This window comes from Ambystoma mexicanum, chromosome 4q (assembly GCF_040938575.1).
Source record: "Ambystoma mexicanum isolate Mex_15411 chromosome 4q, UKY_AmexF1_1, whole genome shotgun sequence".
Lineage (NCBI taxonomy): Eukaryota > Metazoa > Chordata > Amphibia > Caudata > Ambystomatidae > Ambystoma > Ambystoma mexicanum.
In genome coordinates this window covers 216,448,593-216,475,548 of record NC_090928.1, presented here as the reverse complement: position 1 = coordinate 216,475,548, position 26,956 = coordinate 216,448,593, and the positions used below count along the sequence as shown (strand labels likewise).

Genomic DNA, 26,956 nt, shown 5'->3' with positions numbered 1-26,956 from the left:
GAAGCATTCTCATCGGCATCGGCTCTGCTGACAGCATTAGCAGAGCCATGGCGGCGAGTTCCACAATCCGCTGATTTGCGTGGTTGCAAGCCAGACTTCGGAATATGCCCTTTGACGCAACTTCTCTATTTGGCAAAAAGGCTGATGACAGCCTGGCGAAATTGCAGACTTCAAAAGCAGCAGCGAAATCACTTGGGGCTGCAATCCGGCAAACTCCAAATCGCTCCACAGGTTCATCCAGGGGGGGAGGCGGGGGGGTGGGGGGGGGGGAGTCCTTTTGCTTTGACTCCGCATTCGGTAAAGGCAGAGAACAGCCAGCTCAAAGTGGCCAGAGACTATTCACCCGTGGTGGACGGGTCAAAGGTACCAAACCCGCATCAGCAGGTGCTACTTTACCCTCTGCATCTGCGTCAGCCGCTTCTAAACCCCTTTGAGGCCTCCCCTTACAAGACACCAGTAGGAGGCAGGTTAATTCAACATCTGGCAGCTGCAGCCACGTCTGGAGAGGAAGGCAGGAGCCTTCTCTCCATCACCACGCGACCTGCCCAGCAAATGGGGAAGTGCAGGAAACCATATCTTCTGCACCAGTGAGTCCTGCCGTTGACACCCGCCCTCTGCCCATTTCTTAGCACATTTTTCATCTGCACCCTGCAAGGCAGCTGTGCAATATTGGGGTATTTGCATTGCCATCTGGCATTACCCTGACTGAATTTGCCTTGCTCCTCCATTGACATCAACGCGGTCAATGGCCACCACGTCTTTTACAGCATTTTGCAACCTATTTGCCTGATCAGCCACGGATTGGCTGTGCCGCTCTATTTCTGCCCTTCGCTGCCACCGATAGGTGGAAGCCGGAGTGCAGAAGCTCCACATAGAAGGGCAGAGTAAAAGGGCCTGTCCCATGACGGCCCATCACCGTTGCCACATCATTCTGCCCTTGGTCCAACTACCCGGCGACTCCTGCACTGCCCCGGATGATCAAAGACTGCTTAGGACCACTGCAGTCCTCCAACGCTCACCTCGGTGGGGTAAGCAATGACATTGAATGACTGCCGCCTCAGCCCCGTTACGCCACCACAGTCTGTCAGGAGCGCATTATTGATCATTGCTCCAGGTTAAGCCGTGCTGTGCACATTAGCACTCCCACAGCTCTGGCGCTCCAGAGCATGCCTATGCCGACCTAGCAATGCCTTCCAGCATTATTCCATAATGTCGGCTTGTAAAATATCTTGCTCATTATATTGCTGTGTATTGTAAAAATAGTCGCCTTACTGCTTACACCTTTACTACTCTAATCTAAACCTGCTAGTCGTCCTTGTACATGCATGCAATAGCTACCCTTCGTCATAGTGAAGAATGCCTGCCTCAATATACTGTACTGCTACTGATATTACTGTACTTTCCAGATTACTAAGGATTGTTTAGCCCTCTACCACTTTAACTTCCGCACTGCATACTGCTGTTAGTCTTGTGATCACCGGTGTGCAGTTAAAAAGTTGAAAACATGTCGGAAAAATAAATTAGTTTTTGAATGTTTTTCTTTTTTTATTTATAGTTTTTTTGGGGGTTCCGGAAGTAAAAAAAAATGGGTAAAACAAAAAAAAGGGGGGTTGGCGGGAACCCCCCCATTTCAAACAAAAAATGACATTCGAATTTTTTTTCTACCTTTTTTTTCTCGACATTGTCTTTCGACATAATGTAATTAGATTTAATCACTATAAACCGTGATCACCGCTACTATAGAGGGAACCTAGTTCCAATGCACGTGGTGAATGAATGAATCTCCTATTGCATTGTACCTGATTACCGTTATCACTATAATGCAGTGCTAGAAACGATACGCTCCATAACCTATTAGTGATTACCTAGACATGACTGTGGCCCCCACCAGACATAGATAATGATCCTTAGGATAGAATGATCTCCACTCTCATCTATCTGACCACTCTCTGGTCCACAATGACAACAGTAAACCACCCACCGCAATTTATGCCTACTGTAACATTGAACCATGGTGAGTGCCTACCGACCATCACCCCCGACACCAACCCACAGGCTATAAAGTTAGCATCACCTACTACCCTCTAACAAATATCCCGTTTGACACCTTAAGCAGAAATGCCAAGTTACTGTCAAGATTACCTAAAATCTATGAACCTCCAGCCAGACTAGTCACCAAACCTAGTAATAGAAGAGACCTCCAACGTAATGCCCCCAAATTAAACGCCTCCCCCACCAAAAGAGATTCCCTCTTTAACAGTTCCATTAACAATCATTGCAAATCAAGCAAAAGGCCATCCATAAAGAAAGGTTGCGTCACCCCTGCGACACCCAAACCAAACACCCCTCTGAAGGTTGCCCTTATTATTGCTAGATCATTAATAGCACATGCCACCGCAATTGCCGACCTCATCCAAATAGGTGATTATGACCTCCTAGCCATAACGGAAACTTGGCATCACCAAGCAGTAGGACCCGCTCTGATGCTTGCCTTGCACCCTAATTACCACATTCTCAGAGAAGATGGAACCAATTCTCGAGGAGGCGGCCTAGCCATCATCGCTAAAAATAATCTTGCCATGAAAAGAGAAACGCCTTCAAACACCAAATCTCGTGAACTGCTAAACATCGCTTCATCCCCTCAATCTATCAATATACACCTCATCTATAGGCCACCAGGTCCCATTGGAACCTTTGAGGAGGATATCTCTACGATCCTCTCAACCTAAAAAACTCATTGCAAGCCATCCTTCTGGGAGACCTGAACCTAGGGTTCAACGATCACAAAGATCTGCAAGCGACTAATATCGCCAATGTCATCACAGAACTTGGATTTACCAAAAGAATTTCACAACCTACCCACGAAAAAGGTCAAACACTCGACTGGGTAGCCAACCACAACTAGAATGTAACAATTACTGATGTCTTCCCACAAATCTGGACAGATCATGCGCTAATAACTTTCCTCATAAATGAAAACACTACCCAACCTAGGGAAAATATATTGGCTTCCACCTTACCAACCAGAAATAAAAAAAAAACATAACCAAGAAAACCTGCTACCACTTATCCTCCCAGCTCTAAATTCCTTACCTGAATCACTAAACCCATCAGCTCTGGTGAACAAATTCAACTCAACCATGGCCATAGCCTTGGACACTATCGCCCCTCTGAAAATGAGAAAAAGTAAGCCCAGAGCACACCACCTGGTTCACCCCTCATTGATAAATGCAAATGCGAATCTGCCTGGCGACTAACTCCATCTGAGACTAATAAAGCAGCTCTCATCAATGCCTCTAAGATTTACAAAAATGAAATAAGGAGAGCTAAAAAAGAGAACTTTAACAGAATACTACAGGCTAAATCTGGAACCAAAGAGCTATTCATTATACTAAAGGAACTGGAAAACCCCATCCCTGTCCCGGACAACTGCGACAAAAATAAAACGTGGTGCTCTAACATCCAAAAAGCTCTAAACGACAAAATTGCCACACTCCAAACTAAAATTGAGAAAAAGAAACAAAATATTCCTCCTTCCACCAATCTAAGAGATAAACCACCTACTTCTACCAAACCAGAACATAAATTCAACTTCACCAAAGTAACCATTCTAGAGATCGAAAAAATAATACTTTTGCTCAAACCATCCTACTGTTGAGGCGACGTATGCCCAGCCCAACTGATAAAAGATGCGGCCAGAGACCTATCTCCATTTATCTCCAAATTTATTAATGCTTCCTTTGCATCAGGCATGATACCAGACAACTTTAAACAATCATGGGTCCTCCCCCTCCTTAAAAAGCAAACCTTGGACCTCTTCATCCTGACTAACTACAGGCCAATTACTATGGTACCATTTCTGTTAAAAATACTAGACTGGAGTGGCTTACTTGCAGATCCAAAATTACTTGGAGCTGCATCAACTATTGGGTACCGGACAATCCGACTTCAGGCCTCAGCACGGTACCGAAACCCTGCTTATTGATCTCAAAATCCAGGTTGATGAGCTGAGACACCTTGGAAAAACAGCCCTACTACTCCTACTGGATCTCTCAGCAGCATTTGACTTTTTTGGATCATGATGTGCTCTGTACTCACCTGGAATCTGTGGCCCACTTCTCTACACATGCCATTGCATGGATCAAGTTTTTAAGTGGCAGAACCATGAGGGTTTTCTCCACCTCTGCAGCGGCTGACTCATTACCTATCACTTGTGTCGTTCCCCAGGGATCCTGCGTCTCCCCGACCATGTATAACATTTTCACGAAGCCCCTGTTTGATCTGGACCTTCTGGGTGTCACCTACACAAACTATTCTGATGACGCTCAGATTCTCATCCCACTTTCGGGGGATTATGAACAGGATTTGGCCTTGATGAATAAGATATACCTCATCCAGGCATGGATGGCCCGTCATGTTCTATGCCTTTAATGATGACAAAACGGAACTTATCATACTGGGGAACATACAAAACATCAAAAGACTGAACGATGACTATTCATCATTTGTTATAGATGGCAACACCATTAAAGTAGCAAAAGAGGTAAAAACATTAGGTTTTTACCTCGACTCTTGCCTTTCTCTAACTAAACAGGTGAGTGCGATGACCTCTAGTACCGCATACACCTGTAAGCTGATTAGCGCAGCCAAACCTTACTTGTCCACTACCAGCTGCCTCACCCTATCAAGAGCTCTGGTATTATCTAAATTGGACTACTGCAACGCATTCTACATAGGGTCTAATAAACACACACTGCAAAAAATCCAAACCTTGCAGAACAATGCCCTCAGAGCTGCCTTAGGAATCCCAAGAAGAGAGCATCTCTCAGATGTCAGAAGACAATCTAACTGGCTCTCTGCTGCTGACAAAATTAAACTTAAAACAGTATCAGTAACATTCAAAAGTATTAATAATTTAGCCCCCAAATACCTAACAGGTTCAAAAGAAGAACTTCTCCAGCATGGGGTCTGGCATGGATTCACATGCTCATGAATATTCCCCGTCGTCAGGCTGGGAATCCTCGGTAAAGAAAAAAAAAACAGTATCAGTTTCGTTTCTGATCTGTCTTTCGTAGTAATAACCAATCACTGGTCTCTGCGTCATACTGACCACAGCCAATGACTGCCCTCTACCTAAGCACCGCCTCTGGCAGCCATCTTCAGATTTTTACCGCACGTTCATGTGTTGGGATCCTCGTGCTATTGCTCTCGAGCGTTAGTGCTATTTTTTCACGTTTTTTCTCAAAAAACTTCGTTTTTTTCAGTCAAAAGAGCCTCAAGCTCCACCGACTCTCCATCCGATCAACGGGGACCCGTGTCGGATTCGTCTGCGCCCCTCAAGGGTGAAGATTTCGTCGAGCTACGCTTTTGGAGGACTCCAGAAGCTTCTCAGGCCCGGACATGGCCCAGGAGAAGGGAAGCTCGACGCCCGGAAAGCTGTTCAGGGTCTGCCCTGGATGCCAGCTGCAGAACGTCTTTAAGGAGGACGAACACTCCTTTTGTCTCTACTGCTTACATGAGGACAAGACGCACGTGGAGAAGGACACTGCGTTTTGCGGCAATATGTCGGAGCGGACCATGAAGGACCGCCATCAACGTCTCGCCAACTGGCTGGAAGCGAAGAGCCCGTCAGGCGAGAAGAAGAGGAAGAAATCCGAAAATCCGAGCGGTCCTCTAAGACCTTTGAGGACGCCCCGGCGACGGGGGTCCAACACAAGGCCAAGCACCGCGAGTCCGCTGGCACCGGGAGCGCCGAACGGTCGGGCTCTACGGGCGCCAGGCAGGGCGCACCCTCCCCGGCACCTTCAGCCACGAGCCAACGCTCTGGGTCGGGTAAGAGGAAGGGCGAGCACCCGGCGAAGCTCCTGGAGAGGCCCCGGTCGAGCTCGAAGGCCCCATCGGAGGGGGAGCGAGGCAGTGTCCCCCCCCCCCCTCAAGGATAAGGCGGTGAGCGCACCTAAGGTGGTGAAGGCCTTAATCCATCCGGCCAAGCCCTCTATCGATACTGTCGCGGCGGCCCTGGCTCAGCCTGTGGAGGCTACACCAGTGATGGCGACCTCGGGGCTCAGAGTCTCCCTGCCACCTCGGAGGGAGTCCTCTTTTGTGCCCATCGATAGGACCCCCGTGAAATCCCCGGCGGGGAAGAAAAAGGGGGGGCAGGGCGTCGTCGTAGATTCGGCTTCAACCTCGGAGGAAGAGCTGATCGAGGTCTTAAGCCACGGCCTTGGCGTGGAAGAAGACCAGCCCGTCGGGATGGGTCCCGACGCAGGTGACAACGACATCGTCGAGGGTGCCGACGGGGCCCCTGATCGCCCGTCGGATTCCCCTCTGCCAGCGCTGCAAGACAACTCGGCGGCCATTTTGTTGGCTATACAGTCCTTATGCTCAGAGATAAGGACGAGACTACCGTTGCCGACGGAGGAACCTCTCCCGTCGGGGGATCCTGAACCGGGACCTTCTGGTGTTCCCCCGCCCAAGAAAAGGATGATTCACCCTCCACCTCCTTTTCAGCCGTCGCGCCCCGTCCAGCCCTCCTCCCCGTCCACCCGAGGGGATGATACGGGGACTGACACGGCAGCGACAGGTACGGACGACGAGGATCTACCGTTGTCACCTCCCACCAGGGCTTCTCCGCCCGACGAGATTGGATCGTTCCACTCCATGATCGCCAGGGCATCCGAGCTTTTCCAACTCTGCCCTGAGGAGAAGAAAAAGGAAGGATTCCTTTACCAACGGCGCGAGGCCAAGAGGAAGACGGTCCTCGCGGTGCCTCTACTGGACGACATTTGGGATGAGGGCCTCACCCTCCTCAAGAACCCTTCCACGACGCCAGCTAGAAGAGACCGGTACGAGAAGAAGTACCGGGTCCCGGACGCGGCCCCCCTGTGCCTCCGGGCGCAGCCTACCCCGGACTCCGTCGTCTCTGCGGCGGCCAGGAAGAAAGCGGGGGTGGTGCGGCCTCCACATCGACTTCCCCACCGGACGGCGAGGGAAAGAAATTGGACGCTATGGGACGAAGGGTCATCTCGTCTGCAGCGACGACGATTAAAGCGGCCAACGCCTTGGCTATCGTGGCCCGCTACGACAGGGAGCTATGGTACAAACTGGCTCCCCTGCTGGACTTCCTACCGGACGACAAGAGGGCGGATACCCTGGAGATCCTACAGGAAGGTGAGGTTGCGTTGGACCACGCCATCACTATTGCGACGGACATCGCCGACACTGGGTTTCGCCATTTGGGCAACGGCGTGTGCCTTAGGCGGCGTGGATGGCTCAAGGCTACGGACTTCCGTCAAGACGTACAGACCAGAGTCCTGGACATGCCGTTCGATGGGAACAACCTGTTTGGGAAAACAGTGGACGATTCCCTTCAGGCCATTAAAGCGGACACTTAGACGGCCCGGGCCCTTGGGGTTCTGCAGCAACAACGGACGCCCTTTCGGAGCAGCGGAGGCAAGGGCGCCTCCAAAGGTTCCGGCGGCGGTTTCTCCACCTACCGTCAAGCGGCCCGCTCGTCGTCTCAGGAGGCCTACAGAGGACGAGGCAAGTCTGGCAGACCCCGCCGTCGTCGCCAAGGAGGTCAAGGCGGCAAAGCCTCGTCGAAACAGGATTGAACCGGCTGTGGGGTCGGGCCCCCACCGAAGCACCCCGGTGGGAGGCCGGCTGGCGAGCTTCGTCAGCGTGTGGGAGTCCATCTCCACCGACCGTTGGGTGCTGGACGCCTTAGCCCGGGGCCACGCGCTCGAGTTTCCAAGAAGGTGCCCGCGCGTCCCCCCCGTTGCCAGGAAAGAGCTTCACATCCCTCAGCTTCTCCTGGAGGTAAAGGCGATGCTCAGGAAGGGCGCCATCGAACTCGTCCCAAAGAGGCTTCGGGGCTCCGGAGTTTACTCGAGATACTTCCTCGTGAAGAAGAAGACGGGAGGATGGCGCCCCATCCTAGACCTGCGACGTCTGAACAAGTTCATCAAGGCGCAGAAGTTCCGGATGGTCACCCTCCAGCACGTCCTGGGTCAGCTGGAGGAAGGAGACTTCCTGTCGTCGTTGGATTTGGAGGATGCCTACTTCCATATTCCCATCCTAAAGGGGCACCGAAAATTCCTCAGGTTTGTGGTCCAAGGGCGCGGCCAAGGTGAGGTCCATCAAGTCCCTCCTCGGAATGTCTTCTTGCATCTACCTCATTCCCATGTGCAGGCTCCGGATGTGCCCGTTGCAGGAGTTCCTGGACGCGCGCTGGATCCAAACGACGGGCGGCTTCGAGGAGAGGATCACACTCGACGAGAGTTTCCGCCGAGCGGTCCGGTGGTGGGGCACCCGCGCGCATCTGACGGCGGGCATGGACTTCCAGACCCCAGACCACCAGGAGACAGTGACCACGGATGCCTCCCTGGAAGGGTGGGGAGCGCACACCGAAAATCTGCACGCGAGAGGCCTTTGGCTCCCGACGGAGAAGTCCCTCCATATCAACGTCCTGGAGCTCCGTGCAGTGTTCTGGGCCCTCAGGTCCTTCCTTCCGTCCCTCAAGGGCAAGGTGGTGAGGATCTTCACCGACAACACCACCACCATGTTTTACATCAGGAAACAGGGCGGAACCAGGTCCCCAGCACTGTCCAAGGAGGCGCAGGACCTGTGGCATTGGGCCGTCGCCCAAAGGATGTTTCTGGTGCCGTTTCATCTGGCAGGGATAAAAAACACCATCGCCGACTCACTCAGCAGGGAGCTGCGCTCGTGCCACGAGTGGGAACTACGGCAGGATCTAGTGGATCGCCTCTTCCGACGGTGGGGCACACCCCAGATCGACCTGGTCGCGACGGCGACGAACTCCAAGTGCCGGAGGTTCGCCAGCAGGTTTCCCCAGGCGAGGAGCATGGGCGATGCTTTCTCGTTCCCCTGGGAGGGCCTGTTCCTCTACGCGTTCCCTCCTTTGCCACTGCTAATCCGGCTCGTCAACCAGCTCAAGAGGTCACGGTGCAGGATGATCCTCGTCGCACCTGCGTGGCCGAGGCAGATATGGTTCCCGGACCATCTGGACTTGTCAGCGTCCCCGCCAATCAAGCTGCCGGTGGACGCGGATCTACTCTCCAGGGAAGGAGGCGCCATCCTCCACCACGACCCGAAATCGCTGAACTTGCAGGCCTGGCTCCTGCAGCGCTAGAGTTTGGAGGATACGACGTACCGGCCGACTGCAGAGAGGTTCTTGCAAAGGCCAGGGCGTCCTCGACTCTTAAATGCTAGGGACACAAATGGAAGAGGTTCTCTGTCTGGTGCCACGCACAGAAGATTAACCCTCTACGGATTACGGCTCCCCAGGTACTGCCGTACCTGCTGACGCTGGCCAAAGCTGGACTGGCACACGCGTCCATCAAGATTCATCTTGCTGCGATCTCCCGATACACCAGAACCACGGGGCGGACGTCCTTGTGGTCTCATCGTCTGGTGAAAGAGTTCATGAAGGGACTGTTCAGATCGTTCCCGCCGGTGAAGGCTCCGGCCCCGGCGTGGGAGCTCAACGTGGTGCTGACCAAGCTCATGGGACCTCCGTTCGAGCCTCTGCACTCGGCCCCGTTGAAGTTTCTGTCGTGGAAAACAGCGTTTCTTGTGGCCATCACCTCCACACGACGGGTGGGAGAGATCCAGGCCCTTTCCTGCAAGGCCCCGTACTTGACTTTTCACGACACGAGGGTAGTGCTCAGGACGCACCCCTCCTTCATGCCCTAGGTACCGTCGGACTTCCATCTCAACGAACCCTTGGTGTTGCCTGTGTTCTTCCCGACGCCTTCGTCGCCGGCTGAGAGGACTTTGCACTCGCTGGATGTGGCTAGAGCGCTGAAGTTCTACGTGGACCGCACGAAGTGTTTTCGGAAGACGTCACAACTCTTTGTGAACTTTGGACCTGTCAATCAGGGGATGGCTCTCTCGAAGGCTTCCATTTCCAGATGGCTCTCCGGCTGTATCATGTACTGTCATCGGTTGGCAAACCGACCGCTGCCTGGCCGTCCGAGAGCCCATTCCACCAGAGCGATCGCAGCTACCACGGCGTTCGTTTCTGGTGTGCCCCTGCTGGACATATGTAGGGCTGCTACGTGGAGGTCGACGCACACCTTCACGAAATTCTACTGCGTCGATCGGGATTCCAGGGAGGAGTCCAGGGTCGGCCAAGCAGTGCTGCGCAACCTGTTCGCCTGAGGTGAGCCTGGTGAGGAGGTAAGATGCTTAATGTTGAGTTTGATGTAATGCTTAATGTTGAGCCTTTGCCACCTCCCGTGGTTGTGCATGTGTGTACTGCTATGTATTCTTTATTCATGAGCATGTGAATCCATGCCAGACCCCATGCTGGAGAAGGAACAAGTTACTTACCTGTAACTGTTGTTCTCCAGCATGGGTCTGGCATGGATTCACATGCGAACCCTCCCGCCTACCCCTCTGCGGCTCTTCACTTGGTCATACTGCCACTTCACGTGCTTCCAAATCTGAAGATGGCTGCCAGAGGCGGTGCTTAGGTAGAGGGCAGTCATTGGCTGTGGTCAGTATGACGCAGAGACCAGTGATTGGTTATTACTACGAAAGACAGATCAGAAACGAAACTGATACTGTTTTTTTTTCTTTACCGAGGATTCCCAGCCTGACGACGGGGAATATTCATGAGCATGTGAATCCATGCCAGACCCATGCTGGAGAACAACAGTTACAGGTAAGTAACTCGTTACTTCCAATAGACCTACCAGAGAAGCATATACGAACCAGCTAGTTGTGCCACCATTTAAATTGAGCACAGCCGGAGGCAACAGCTTCCCGGTCAAAGCGGCCCAGTTTTGGAACTCACTCACATCTTCATTAAGGTCTGACCAATCCTATCCACACTTCAGACTTAACTGTATTAAATGGCTCAAAGAAAATGACCTATAACTGACCGACACCAGGCCTACTCTTGTCGGACCCTCTGTTAATCGGCACCTGAACGCATACTTACATGCTCATCTCCCCAACTTACTCCACCTTGCTCCTTGACTTTAAATGTATACTGCGTATACACCTCTGTGTACAAATACCTGTGCATATAACCCTGCATATCATTATCCTGATTGTCAATGTATCCTGCAACTACTTGGAATGTGTAACTGTAACTTGTAAGCTTAAAGTATTCTTGCACACGCGCCCGGATACCTTAGGGTCTGGCGCGCGCTATAAAAGAATAAACATGGCAGGCTATTATGTCAGATGCTTGGGCATTGGAGACAGTTGCCCAAGGTTACTGCCTGCCTTTCCTACAAACTCCTCAGAGCCATCCACCAGGGAACAACTCTTTGAAGTTTCCAGACCCGCTCCTTATGCAGGAGATTTTAGACCTGCTAGAGAAAGGTGCCATAGAACCGGTACTTGTAGTGGAGAGTAACAAGGGTTGGTATTCCCCCTACTTTCTAATACCAAAGAAGGCCGGAGGATTGAGACCCATCTTGGACTTCCTCAGGAAAGACAAGTTCAAGATGGTAACCCTTTCTCAGATACTTCAGGCCCTCCAGCTTCTGTACTGGTTGGTGTCTCTAGATCTTCAGGATGCTTACTTCCATGTGCCAATTAATCTCAAACACAGGAAGTACCTGAGGTTCGCTATTGGCAACTCTAATTATCAATTTCGAGTTCTGCCATTTGGGCTGACCTCGGCCCTGAGGGTCTTTACCAAGCTAATGGCGGTTGTGGCTGCAAGTATAAGGAGGGAAGGGATTCACGTCTACTCCTACCTGGACGACTGGTTGATCAGAGCAGTGTCCCCGCAACAAGCTCAGATTCATCTAGAGTATGTTTGCCATTTTCTCCACAAGCTGGGCTTCTCCCTCAACTTTCAGAAATCCGATGCCATCACAGAGACTCCAGTTCATTGGAGCAGTCCTGGACACATCCCTGGGAAAAGCCTCAAGATTGAGGGCTCAAGATATTCTACAGATGGTCACCAGGTTTCAAAATGCCCAACATCTACCAGCCTTCGACTTTTTGAGGTTTCTAGGCCTCGTGGCATCCTGCATTTTCCTAGTGCCAGAGGCTCGCCTGTGGATGAGATCTCTCCAGTGGGCGTTAAGGACCCAGTGGTCTCAATTCTCAGGAAAGATGTCAGATCTCCTACTAATCCCAGAAAGAGTAGCTCGAGACCTTCAGTGGTGGGCCTGTTGGGAAAACATCTTGAAAGGAGAACAGTTTTGGCAACCATGGCCGGAGAGAACAGTAGTCACGGATGCCTCACTCACGGGGTGGAGAGCCCATGCCAACGACTTGACAATCAGAGGTCGTTGGTCTCCATCGGAGTCCAGACTGCACATCAACCTATTAGAGCTGAAATTGATCAGACTAGCACTGAAATCTTTCCTGCCATCAGTACAGGGAAAGAATGTCCTGATGACGGACAACACAGTGGCCAGTGTTTGGGAGAATTCTCCTTCTAGGGCTAATTTCCCTCACCTAGTGAGTCCCCCAGCAGCTTTGCTGATTTCTGGAGTTTATTTTTTCCACATGGTAAGAGTGTACATCCTTTTTCCACTCTTACATGTGTTTTGGCTTATGTGTTGTTACTCATTGTGTGATCTTGGGCACTGGAGCACACCACTCCAAGTGCCCCTGTTCTTGTATGGGCTACCCAGCACCTTTAGTGTCGTAACCCAGGGTTGTCTTTTAGACTTCCCTCTGACTCCATGTCGCTGGGGCTCACTACTGTCCCCCAGAGAAAGGTAAAGTTGCCATTTACTTTACATAATCATTTTTACCACAGACCCATGGAGTACTGAAAAGGGCTAATCTGTACCCCTTTTTCTGTCTGTACCTCCCTGAGCATTGTTTTGCTCTTTTAACATTTAGACTTGGCTGGTGGCAGTGGTATCTACCCTAACTTTTCTACCGCGATTATATTAAACGTGGTACTGTTCTTGGCTATTATATTAGCCTCGAACATAAACCCGCTTGACCAAATAGTCTTTCTTTTGGCTTCGGTTGGGTTTATTCGCCATTTCCTTTTGTTAAAGTCCTTCTTGTGTTTTACTTTGCGTGGCAAGCTAGTTTCGCCTTCTTTGTTCACCGTCTTTTGGCGGTCTTCTGCAGAGAAGCCCTCCTCTTGGCGCCTGGGTGTCTAGGTAGAATGAATGTGGGGAACGGGTATAGTCACCCCCTGCACACGGTATCCTAGGAAACCCAAGTCACACTTTGCAATGATTGGCTGAGGTGATTGTCCCGGCTGGACACCCCCCCCCCCCCTGCTGCGTGATTGACAGCCAGGCTGTTTGAATGGGGGTTTTGCGCATAAAAGGCAGGTCTCTTGGGCTAGAAGCCAGAGTCGCCTCTGGAACTACAAGGAACCGAAGAGAAGTGGAGAGAACGACGGCTGCTGCAACTACCCCGTCCTGGTGAAGCCCTGCTGCAGTCCTGAGCTATCTTCCCTTCGACGACTAAGAGAAGATCCAGTCCAGAGTCGTCTTCCCTTGAGCCTGGTGGGGATAACCAGCTCATCTTCTTCCAGAGATCTCTGCCATGGTCGAAATCGCTGCACACTGCTGTAGTGGTCTGGATAGCCACCTGCTGAGCCTTTCTTGTTTTTAAGGAGCACACCTTTGCATTGTCGCTGCTGCTGGTTTCATCCGTGTGGTGCAGACCCCCTTCAGACGTCCTCCTTCACAACGAAGCTCCAGGAATCATGGGTCTGCGGGATACCAACAGGAACAACTCCCAGGGCACCAGCTGCATCGTTGGAATAAGGTACCGTGTTCTACTCGAGGAAAGTGGGTGAATCCCTTTTCTTCATCCTCGAGGCTCGTCCTCGTCTGCCCTCCTAACTTTTGCTTCCGAACAAGACTTACTGTACAAAGTGAATTGGTTAGTTCTAGTATATTTAACATGTGGTTTTGTTTAAAGTTTAATAGAGGTGTTGTGTTTATAACTGATGGTTTAAAAATAAATGTACTTATATTTTTTTATCTGAAACCTTGAGTCAGTGTTTGCTTGAGTCAAAGTAATTGTGGTCCCTTTGTGCAATCTCTGCTACTGCTCATATGCTCTTGAGATAAGCCTGGCTGCTCTGCTACCACTATAACTTAGTAGTACAGGCTTGTACCAAAGGTAAAACTTGTATTGCCACCTGTGGTCTTAATCGGGTATAGTGGTCCCTAAGGGCACTGCACAGGATTCTGCGTAGGGTCACTGCCTCTGTGCAGAGAGGCAATGCAGCTCTGGTTTTGGGCAATTCAAGAAGGAATCTGTCGGCAGTTCACCTAGCCGAAGAGAAGAACTTGACGGCGGACGCTTTGAGCAGGCAGAACAGTATCCCACGAGTGGGAACTAGCTCAGGAAGTCCTTCAAGAGATCTTCGCCCTTTGGGGAACCCCTCGCGTGGATCTGTTCGCCACCAATATCAACTGGAAGTGTGAGATCCGTATTGCTCAAGGGAATTTCCCCCGAGAGGAGCTCTAGGGGACCCGTTCGTAGTGAATTGGGAGTTTCCACTTCTGTACGCGTTTCCTCCAGTCCCCGTCATTCCTGAAATGATCAGGAGGTTGAGAAGATTCCGGAAACCCATGATCCTAATTGCCCCGGATTGGGCCAGGAGAACGTGGTACCCGGATCTTCTAGACATGTCCATCTGTCCTACGATTCGTCTTCCGCAGAGAGAGGATCTTCTCTCGCAGAAGGGAGGTCAGGTTCTCCATCCGGATATCGGGACCCTTAACCTTCACGCCTGGTTTCTGAAAGGCTGAGATACAAGGATTGGGAGCTCCCGGGTGACGTAATGGAGGTGTTGCTTTCAGCCAGAAGGCCAGCAACAAAATCTTTATACCGCTGCCGTTGGAACAAATTGTGAAGTTGGTGTAGAGAAAAGAATATTGAACCCTTTTCATGTAGTACACCGATGGTGTTATCTTTTTTGCTTTATTTGGCAAATTCAGGTCTTCAAGTTGGCACAATCAAGGGCTACCTCACAGTGCTATCAATCTTCAAACGCACTGCAGAGGAGCCTTCATACTTCAAATTGCCCTTAGTGTTTCAATTTCTGAAAGGGTTAACTGTTTTCCCCCCAACTAAATGTGGGACCTAAACCTAGTCTTGAAATTTCTAATGGGTACTCCATTCAAACCCCTTCATTCATGTTAATTAAAGTTTCTCACTCTTAAAACTATTTTTCTAGTGGCTTTAACTTCTGCCAGAAGAGTGAACGAATTACAAGCTTTATCTTGCAAACCTCCACATACAATCTTTCACAAAGATAAGGTGGTTCTGCAAGTGAACCTGAATTTTCTCCCAAAGGTGGTCTCAGAATTCCACATTACACAAAAGATAACCTTACCCTCATTCTATCTTCCTCCCCATCCAGGGAAAGAGGAAGAGAGATTACATAGGCTGGATCCAAGGCGTGCCTTAAATTTTTACATTAGCAGACTTGCGAGGATTAGGCAAGCAGACACAATTGTTTGTGGGGTATGCAGGGCACAAATTAGGTTTACCTATTACAAAACAAACCATTTCAAGATGGATTATATTAACCATTATAGAGTGCTATGAATTGGCAGGAAAAGAGCCCCCTCAACATCTCAGGGCTCATTCAACCAGGGGTATCGCAGCCTCTTCAGCTCTCCAAAGAGGAATTCCAATTAAGGACATATGTGCGGCTGCCACATGGTCGTCCGCACACACTTTCACTAAATTCTACAGTCTTGATTCCTCCTAGCCAGGAGACAAAATTTGGAAAAGATGTGTTGCACGCTGCATCTTTAAAGGGAAACCTTTCTCTTTACTCCCGCCTCCTCTATATACTACTGCTATGGGAGTCTATCAAAGATAAGGAATACGTCGGAGGACACAATGCCTTCAAAGAACAAGTTACTTACCAAACTGGTAATGTCTTTCGATGGGATGTTAGTCCGACATATTCCTTATCGCCCCTCCCATCCTTCCCCGCCATTAAAATTCCCTTGTATTTGCAGCCTACGCTCCTTCAAGGTTATTAACCAATTCATGCAAAGCAAAACACCACCTCAAAATTGAATTGAGCAACGGATGTTGCGCGAGCCTATTTATACCTATAGTGATGTTGGCGCCGATACGGAGGCCTTCGAGGAACACTGACTCTAGGGACGTCGACGCGCAGCGCCCTCTACTGTGGAAAATGTTTTCCGAGGCCAGCAAGCTGGAAGTGGATTTATATCAATGATAAGCAATACGTCGGAGGAACATCACATCGAACGAACGTTACCAGTTTGGTAAGTAACTTTTTCTTTTGGGATGGCTGTCCACTCATTGCAAGCCATCAAGACCGACAAAGGTACGCTTCAGCAACATCGCCCTTCCTTTCGTGCCTCAGGAAGCAAATTTGGAAGATCGTCAAAGGTTTTGGCGCCGGATTGTCATCTTACTGTCAACCCCACTGTTCCACAACACAGGAGGCCTACTCGGGGCGTTCCAAGGCTTGCTCAGGAGGCAGTCGTTGATCCCAAGACGGCACACAGGCCCCAAAGCAGGTCTGAACCGGCTGGTAGTCGGCGGATTGGTGCTGGACGCTATTGCCCACTGACACTCTAGAATTCCAGCAGCAGTGTCCACGGATGCCACCGCTGGCTCGGCAAGAGCAGCACATCCCTCAGCTCCCGGTGCAGGTACAGACCATGCTAAGAAAAGGGGCAATGGAGTGCGTTCCAAAGCGAGACTGGAGTTTACTCCAGATACTACTTCGTAAGAAAGAAGACCGGGGGCTGAAGGCCCATTCTCGACCTGCGCTGACTAAACAAGCTCCTCAAGTCCAAAAAATTCAGGATGGTCCCGTTGCAACACATACTTGGCTAACTGCAGGAAGGGGATATCCCAACGTCGCTGGATCTGGAGGACGCTTACTTCCATGTCCCCATTCATGGGAATCATCGGCAGTTCCTGCACTTTGTCGTACAGGGAAAGCACTACCAATTCAAGGCCCTTTCCTTCTGATGCAAGTCGGCGCCCAGAGTGTTAACGAAGTGCCTGGCCCCTGTGGTGGCCCATCTAGAAGGGATTCATGTGTACCCGTACCTCGACGACTAGCTCATCAAGACCAAGTCAAGGGAAATCTGTCGACCACATGGACAGGACTATCCGGCTGCTGACTGCTCTCGGTTTCTCTGTGAATTATCCGAAGTCTGCTTAATTCCATCACATGCCGCTCTGTTGCTGTAGGCCAGGCTCAACGCGGTCTTTTGCTTGGGGCACCCTCAGAAGGATTGCGGCCATTTTGGGCTAGGTACTGCTATTGGCACTGAAGATCGCCACAGTGCGAGCCATCAAGTCATTGCTCGGCATGATATCGTCGTGCATCTACCTGATCAGGCTCTGCAGATTGCAGATGCGACCCCTCCAGGAATTCCTGTACGCCCGGTGGATCCAGATTTACAAGTTTCAAGGGCAGGATTGTTCTCGACGAGGAGTTCCGTCAAGCAATATGGTGGTGGGGCGTGTGCGCCAACATCGCCGAGGGCACAGGCTTGCAGAGCCCACGTGCCAGTAGACTGTCACCGGGGACGCTTCCCTGGAGGGCTGGGGAGCCTACACCGAACGTCTCCACAACAGAAGCCTGTGGCTACTGGAAGAGGGGGATCTCCACATCAATGTCCTGGAACTGCGGGCAGTTTTCTGGGCCCTCAAGTCATTTCTTCGTCCCTCAAGGGCAAAGTGGTGAGGGACTTCATGGAGAATACCACCACAATGTTCTACATCAGGAGGCAGGGGTGCACCAGATCTGCAGCGCTCTAGAGGCGCTGGACTTGTCACTGGGCCGTCGCCCAGGGGATGTTTCTCATTCCGTTTCACCTGGTGGGAGTCAAGAACACAGTTGCTGACTTGGAACTTCGGCAGGATCAAGTGGACAACCTCTCTTGGAGAACACAAATGGAAGCGTTTCGCAACTTGGTGCTGGTTGCAGAAGATTAATCCTCGGAGGGTAACTACCCCCTTGGTCCTTCCGTACTTATTGTAGTGGGAAAAGTCAGGGCTGGCGCATCCCTCCATCGTGCATCTGGCAGCTATCTCCTGCTACACCAGGTCTCTGGGATGGTCTTTGCTTTGGTGGCACCATCTACTGAAGGAATTCATCAAAGGACTGTTCTGCTCGTTCCCACCGGTGAAGGTACCTGCCCCTGTGTGGGAACTCAATGTAGTGTTGACTAGGCTCATGGGGGGGCCCCCTTTCGAGCTGATGCATCAAGCTCCGCTCAAGTTCCTGTCTTGGCAACTTTCCCTGTGGCCATCACCTCTGCCAGGAGAATACGTGAAATCCAGGCCCTGTCCTACAAGCAGCCTTACTTGACTTGCCACAAGACTAGGGTAGTGCTGCCCAAGGTTGTCGGAATTTCATCTCACCAAACCCTTGGTGTTACCTGTGTTTTTTTCTGACGCCTTCGTCGTCGGCTGAAAGCACATTGCACTCGCTAGATGTGCCTTGAGCACTGAAGCTTTATGTGGCCCGCACAAAGTTTCCGGAAGACATCTCAGATTTTCATGGTAGTTTGTTCTAAAACCACTGCCACCAGCCATACCGTTAGAAAAAGGTAGTATTTGACTGCTACAGGAATTTCTAGAGAGAGGGGATGCTAGATAACCCCTCCAGCTCTCTATTTTAAGTGTGTGTGTGTGTGTGTGTGTGCTGAGTCTAGGAATTTAAAGACTAGTAAAGTCAATTTAACCTTACATTCGAAGGGATTGCGTCCTCCAACGTATTCCTTATGATAGATTACTTCCAGCTTGCTGGCCTCGGAAAACATTTTCAGTAGAGGGCGCTGCGCTTCGATGTCCCTCGAGTTGGTGTCCCTCGACAGCCTCCGTATCGGCGCCGACGTCATCATGCGTATAAATAGACTCGCGCAGCGTCTGTTGCTCAGTTCCGTTTTTCCGCGCTTCGTGGGCCTCGGAATCGTGTTGCTCAGTTCGTTCTTCAAGTAGATTCTACTTATTCCTCGAAGATATCTTACTCTATTCGATGGCTTCCTCATCTGAACCGTCAACCCCACGGTCCGGCTTCAAAAAGTGTCGTGATTGTGGAAAGAAAATGTCGTTGACGGATCCTCACAGGATCTGTTTGTGGTGCCTGGGATCGGAGCACCATTGTTCAGAATGCGAGGACTGCATGTCCATGACGGTGAAAGCCTTGAAGGAGAGTAAGGGGAAGCTCGAAAGAGGTAAAACTCTTAAAACTTGTACTCCTTCGAAAGTTTCCTCGGCAGAGGCGAGACATTCATCTCCTCGCCGTCACAGAAAACATTCCCGTTCGAGGTCTCGAAGTGGTTCCCTTCAGTCTTCGAGATCCAAACACTTGAAAAAGAGGCGTCGTAGATCACCCTCTTCTTCGTCTTCTCTTTCCCGGAAAGGGTCACCTGCCCCACGAAACACATCACTCCAGCTAAGTGGGAGGAATTTCATAAAAAGATACTTGCCGTCTTTGAGAAAGCAGCCTCGACCCCCTCGGAGATGGCTAAAGGTGATACCCTGGGTGAAAGACCCGAAAAATCGAAACGCTGTGAGTCGTTGCACCCGGCGAGAGAAACTGCCCGAGAGCGTCATGGACCCTCGAGCAAAACCAGTAAGACCGCGCCATCAACGCCATCGTCGAAAGTCCCTTCGACTCATAAATCTGCGTCATCGACACCATTATCGAAGGGCCCATCGACACACAGATCGGTCGAATCGACGCCGTTTTCGACGCCGATAAAGGACAAACGCACTGCTGTCACTACTTTGCAGTCAGTAGTCCTACCGAGGGCTTCGACCATGACCTCCAGAATGTCGTCGATAACCTCGACTCTGAGTAGGATTCCGATCCTCTCGAGTTCTTTGAGGTCTCTTCATACCGTTTCAACGCCTTTTTTTCGGTTTCTTCGAAGCCTTTGACTTCTGTGTCGACAACTTCGTTTTCTCAACCGGTTACTACAAGCTTGGCCCCTTCTGCTCTAGAAATGGGTTTTAAGCCATTCCTAAGGTCAGATTATTTCAGAGCCTTGTCCTCTATTTATGAGGAAGGGGAGGATTCTGATCATGAAAGACCTTTAGGGTTGCAGAGGACTACAACACCTGTACCAGAGGAATTTATCTCTGAAGAAAATAGGTTGAAGGACTTTCAAGAATCCTTGCATGATGCAAGTGGGTTAGATACTTCCCCCCCAGAAGTAGAATTTGCTAAACCAGACCCAGGGGAACATGCTGAGACCCCTTACAGAATTTTAATGGCCAGAATAATAGAATTCATGGGTTGGTCTACACCTTCACCTTTTCAACAAGATGATCTTACAAACATTTTAATTAAAGGCCCACAGGAAGATCCTGTGGTTCCATTTCATACTGCGTTGCAGAGGAAAATATCTGCCAACTGGGAAACTCCTGAGGTTATCCCGGCAGTTAACAAAAAACTATCAGCCAAATATAGGGTATCTGCTTCTGACCCTGAATATTTGTCCAAACATCCAACTCCAGAGTGTGGTTGTTCAAGCAGCAACTTCATCGAACAGTAGATCTGCATACCCTACTGTTCCACAAGACAGGGATAATAAGAGATTTGACGCTATGTCAAAGGTCTTTTCTGCATGTAGCATGGCGCTTAAATCCATTAATGCTACTTGTACGCTCGCAAGATTCGGCCATACACTTTGGGAGTGTGCTTCATCAGCGGCTGACTGCCTCCCAGAAGGAGAAGAAAGGGAAGCTTTTCTTAACATCATTAAAGATGGTAAAGACGCAATGTGCAAATCCCTTCAAACTGACATTGATTCTGCTGACAGTATCAGCAGGGCCATGGCGGCAAGTACTACAATCCGCGATTTTTTTGTGGTTGTGAAAGTCTGGTTTTGCTCCAGATGTACAGGCCAGACTTTTGAATATGCCCTTTGACAGCTCTTCTTTATTTGGTAAGAAGGCTGATGACAGCCTAGAGAAGTTATAAACATCCAAGGTAGCGGCAAAATCCCTTGGAGCTCCAATCCGTCAAACTCCCTATCGCCCCTCGGGAACCTCTTCGAGAGGTAGGTACATTTTTATTTTTTTAAATTTTTTTTAAATTTATTTATTTATTTTTTTTTAATCCCATATTCGGAAAAGGCAGAGGACAGCTGGCTCAAAGAGGCCAAAAACGATTCTCCCGAGGTGGACGAGTTAAAAGTACAAAAGCCGCAGCAGGTGCCTCTTTACCCTCGGCATCTGCGTCAGCCGCCTCTAAACCACTCTGAGGACTCTCCTCACAAGACACCAGTAGGAGCCAGGTTAACTCAACATCTGACGGAATGGTAGGCTATTACGTCAGATGCTTGGGCATTGGAGACAGTTGCCCAAGGTTACTGCCTGCCTTTTCTACGCACCTCTCAGTCATCCATCAGGGAGCAACTCTTTGAAGTTTCCAGATCCGCTCCTTTTGCAGGAGATTCTAGACCTGCTGGGGAAAGGCGCCCTAGAACCGGTACCTGTAGCGGAGAGGAACAAGGGCTGGTACTCCCCCCTACTTCCTAATACCGAAGGACTGAGGACTGAGACCTATCTTTGACTTACGAGAATTGAACAAATTCCTCAGGAAGGACAAGTTCAAGATGGTAACTCTCTCTCAGATCCTTCAGGCCCTCCAGCTTCAGGACTGGCTGGTATCTCTGGACCTTCAGGATGCTTATTTCCATGTGCCAATCCATCTCAAACACAGGAAATATCTGAGGTTTGCAATTACCAACTCTCTATCAATTTCGAGTTCTGCCATTTGGGCTGACCTCCGCCCCGAGGGGCTTCACCAAGCTAATGTCGGTAGTGGCTGCAAGTCTAAGGAGGGAAGGGATTCACGTCTACCCCTACCTAGACGATTGGTTGATCAGAGTTGTATCTTCTGAACAAGCTCGATTCAACTAGATTGTCTTACCCTTCCTTCACAAACTGGGCTTCTCCCTCAATTTAAAGAAGTCACAGATGAAACCATCACAGACTCCAGTTTATCGGAGTGGTCCTGGACACTTCCCTGGGGAAAGCCTCGCCACCAGAGGCTCCAGATATTCTGCAGATGGGCACCAAGTTTCAAAATGCCCAACGTCTCCCAGCCTTCGACTTTTTGAGGTTGCTAGGCCTCATGGCATCCTGCATCTTCCTTGTGCCAGAGGCTCGCCTGAGAATGAGATCCCTCCAGTGGGCACTAAGAACTCAGTGGTCGCAATTCTCAGGAAGAATGACAGATCTCCTTCAGGTTCCGAACAAAGTGGCTCGAGACCTTCAGTGGTGGGCCTGTTGGGAGAACATTTTGAAAGAACTGTTTTGGCAACCATGGCTGGAGATAACAGTAGTCACGGAAGCATCACTCATCGGGTGGGGAGCCCATGCCAACAACTTGACCATCAGCGGTCGTTGGTCTCCATCGGAGTCCAGACTACATATCAACCTGTTGGAGTTGAGAACTATCAGACTAGCGCTGAATGCTTTTCTGCCATCTCTACAAGGGGAAAAATGTCCTAATAATGACGGACAATACAGTGGCCATGCACTACCTCAACAAAAGAGGAGGCGTAGGATTACTGCCACTGTGCAGAGAGGCGATGCAGCTCTGGTTTTGGGCAATTCAAGAAGGAATCTCTCTATCGGCAGTTCACTTAGCCGGAGATAAGAACTTGACAGCGGACGCTCTGAACAGGCAGAGCACAATCTCTCACGAGTGGGAGATAGCTCAGGAAGTCCTTCAAGAGATCTTCGCCCTTTGGGGAACCCCTCAAGTGGATCTGTTCGCCACCAGTACCAACAGGAAGTGCGATCAGTTTTGTTCAAGGGCATTTCCCCCGAGAGGAGCTCTAGGGGACACTTTCATGGTAGACTGGGAGTTTCCACTTCTGTACGCGTTTCCTCCAGTCCCTGTCATTCCTCAGATGATCAGGAGGTTGAGAAGATTCCGGAAGACTATGATCCTAATTGCCCCCAGACTGGGCCAGGAGAACGTGGTACCCGGACCTTCTGGACATGTCCCTCTGCCCTCCGATTCGTCTTCCACACAAGGAGGATCTTCTCTCGCAGAAGACAGGTCAGGTTCTCCATCCAGACATACACGGTTTGGGACCTCCTGGATGACGTCATGTAGGTGTTGCTTTGAAGCAGAAGGTCAGCAACAAAGACTTTATAACGCTGCCGTTGGAAGATATTTTGCAGCTGGTGTAGAGAAAAGAATATTGAACCCTTTTCATGTGGTACACCAATGGTGTTATCTTTTCTACTCTATTTGGCGAATTGAGGTCTTCAAGTTGGTACGATCAAGGGCTACCTCGCAGCGCTATCGATCTTCAAGCGCACTGCGGAGGAGCCATCATATTTCAAATTAGCCCTAGTAATACAATTTCTGAAGGGGTTAACTAATGTCTATCCCAGAGACCGTTCCAAGTTCCCTTATGGGACTTAAATTTAGTCTTACATTTCCTGCTGGGTACTCCTTTTGAACCACTCCACTCTTGTTCGTTAAGATTTCTCACCCTTAAAACTGTCTTATTAGTGGCTTTGACATCTGCCAGGAGGGTGAGTGAATTACAAGCCCTATCTTGTAAACCCCCTCATACAATTTTTCACAAAGATAAAGTTGTCCTACAAGTGAAGCCTAATTTCCTCCCAAAGGTAGTTTCTGAATTCCACATCACTCTGAAGATAACCTTACCTTCATTTTATCCGCCTCCCCATCCAGGGAAAGAGGAAGAGAGGCTACATAGGCTGGATCCAAGGCGAGCCTTGAGTTTTTATATCAGCAGACATGCTAGGATTAGGCAAGCAGACCAACTGTTCATAGGTTACACAGGGCACACATTAGGATTGACAATCACAAAACAAACCATTTCCAGATGGATTATTTTAGCCATTCTAAAATGTTATAAATTAGCAGGGAAAGAGCCCCCTCAAAATCTTAGGGCTCATTCAACCAGGGGTATCGCAGCCTCTTCGGCCCTCCAAAGAGGGGGTACCGATTCGAGACATATGTGCGGCTGCCACATGGTCGTCGCACATACCTTTACAAAATTCTACAATCTAGATTCCTCCTCTAGCCAAGAGACTAGATTTGGCAATGCTGTATTACACTCTGTTCATTCTTAAAGGGGAATTTGGCAATTTTACTCCCACCTCCGTTTACACACCACTGCTATGGGAGTCTATCAAGATGAGGAATACGTTGGAGGACACAATCCTTTCGAAGAAAAAGTTACTTCTTACCTTGTAACGTTCTTTCGATGGGATGTTCCTCCGACGTATTCCTTATCGCCCCTCCCATCCATCCCCTCAGTAAAACTTCCCTTGTGGTTGCAGCTTACGCTCCTTCAAGGTCAATAACCAATTCACGCACAGCTACTCTTAAGCTTCAAAATGGAACTGCGCAACGGACGCTGCGCGAGTCTATTTATACGCATGATGACGTTGGCGCCGATACGGAAGTTGTCGAGGGACACCAACTCGAGGGACGTCGACATGCAGCGCCCTCTACTGAAAAAAATGTCCAAGGCCAGCAAGCTGGAAGTAATCTTTCAAGATGAGGAATACGTCGGAGGAACATCCCATCGAAAGAACGTTACAAGGTAAGAAGTAACTTGTTCTTCTCTGGAAACAGTAGTTTATCCAAAAGAAGGTATTTAAACCTTTGGGAAGTCTAAAGACATCCCTTTGTCACTACACTGAGGGTGCTGTTTAACACACATGAAAAGATGCCTATTGAGTTATCTTAAAACTCCATAATCAAAAATCACCAATGTAAAACATACGTCTAAATACATGAGTGGGGAAAAAGCTCACTCTTTCCAGGTACAAAAAAAAAAGTCCTCTAAATCCAGCAAAGTTGCTGGGGGTCTCTAAGGTGAAGGGAATGTCCACATTTGAGAATTCCCTCTAACACTGTTTCACAATGTAAAAAGATGATGCCTATGGAGTTTGTCAGACTTCAAAACCAAAAGAAACAGAGTTCAAATCAGAGAAATACATGAGGGTGGGAGAGAAAAAGTCTTGCTCTGCAGGATAAAAAATTAAAAGTTCTAAAGCCCAGCAAAAGAGCTGGGGGTCTGTTAGGTAGAAGGGAATTTGCACATTTCTGAGAATATTTCCTAACACAGGGTGATGAGATAAAGTGTTAAGGTGTTGTGTTTGGGATCAGCTCATAGGTTGAGCACAAGTTGCACAGATGGATATAACCAGCAGGTCGCAGAGCTAGGTTGCCATAAAAAGCATATGGCCATTTGATCATGTTTTTTCAAAAGAGTTCACTTGTCAATATAATCCATCTTCCCCAACAGCATGAAATATAGTTGATAATATGAACTTTAGATTCCCTAATGTAAATTTTACTGAAAACATGAGACAATGCAGGGTTTTATAGTAGCAATACTGTAATTATGCTTTATGTAACAACTTACATTTTTTTTGTAATGAAATTGCAGGATTGTCTTTTTAAAAATAAATAGTTAATTCATTTTGGTCTTTGCCAAACAGAACATAGTCTGCTTTATAAAAGTGTCATCCCAATTGCAATTATTAGAAAAAGTACCTTTCTCAGGCAGCACTCCCACACTGGTGTTTGGCACTTTTAGAGTAAAGGCAATGATTATTGCTGCACACTCTGTCCATTAGCTCCTTTTTAAAATAGCACTGAACAGACAGAGGGTATAGATCCCTGAGGGCAAGAGAGAGGAATGCATGGTGAGCTGTGCTTTTCATTGAAGAGGGTAATTTAAATAGCTAGCTATGCTACACAAGTGTCAATTTAATTGGCAAACTTACAGAATTGCATAGCAAATCTCTATACGACAATGCTTATTTTTTGCTTTGCTGCTTTGAAACGACTGTTAGCCATTGCGTATAAATACCCCTCTTTTAGAGTAAACCAAGTGATTCCTTCAGAAACATGCGGGTGTAAAGTTTATTTTCGTATTTCTTTTTCTAGTCTTCTTCTCATTGCCTTGTTTCTCTGCTTGCTCCCTCCCCCTTGTGACTTTCTCCCTTTCTTCCACGCTTCCTGTTTTTTCCAGTCACATTTGTTTCTATCAGTGCCATTTCTTTTCAATTCTTTTTCTTTTGGTCTACATCTCTTCCCATTAATGTCTTCCTTCCTTTTATTTATTGTGGCCAAAAACCTAAATGCAATAGTTAAAATGTTTAATTAGGTGGCTACGTATGGTGTAATGGTACGTACTGGTTGGTGGCTTCCTTCTCCTTCCTTGCTGCCAAAGCTGCTGTAATATGTAATTAGTCATTAAAGGTCACATGACTTAGTGTTTAATGTGTTATCTGATGCATATCTCTGGAGGGATACTGCAAATTGAAACTGACAAATGCAGAATTTGTCCAACCTGTGTATTGTGGACTAATTGAGCAAAACGTGCATACTGGGCCTTGGGTGAACTTCCATTCAGTTCACTATACCCTCATCTACTGTGGTTGCGTCCTTGAAATTACTGGTGCTGGTTTGACATTTCCATTTAATCTTATAACTAATCAAATGAAATGTTACATTTTTGGTTTCTAAGCAGAACTCTGTTCTTGCTTTCTTAGATCATTTTAAAAGATAGAATATTGCTTTAATAAAAATTTACACATTGCCCCAATGATGATGTGCATGTTAAATGTTGAGAATCGAGGAGGAACCCCATACTTTGAAACATCTACTTCGTTGATTTAAGATTGGCTTTATTCCCTTGCCCTGCCAATAATTCATCTTTAGAGGTTGATTAGGGCTTAACTGCATTGTATTTAGGCAAGTGTTTTGATGCCTGAGTAATTGTATGATTTTCTATTCCATGCATCTCCAGATGATTCCGCCCAGAGGTTGTGCTTATGTTTGCATGGTTCATAGACAAGATGCTTATCGTGCTCTTCAGAAACTTAGTTCTGGATCATACAAAGTAATTTCAAGAGTTGTAAAGGTAAGCTATATATGTTTGTTATAATGCCATGGGCGTTTAAGCTCTGCTTTCTAAACTGCCAATCTGTAAACTCTTAACACCCT

General features: G+C 48.9%; 1 protein-coding gene across 3 annotated transcripts in view; it reads left to right on the top strand.

Moving 5' to 3' along the window:
* SCAF8 (SR-related CTD associated factor 8) overlaps nucleotides 1–26,956 on the top strand; it is a 2,093,867-nt gene that overhangs the window by 863,647 nt on the left and 1,203,264 nt on the right. For all 3 annotated transcript variants that reach the window (XR_011268119.1, XM_069607748.1, XM_069607747.1), the window contains exon 15: nucleotides 26,760–26,873. Coding sequence is in view for 2 of the 3 variants with exons in the window: in XM_069607748.1 (XP_069463849.1) it covers nucleotides 26,760–26,873 (114 nt within the window). In the remaining variant the exon portion in view is untranslated. The remainder of the gene's footprint in view (nucleotides 1–26,759; nucleotides 26,874–26,956) is intronic.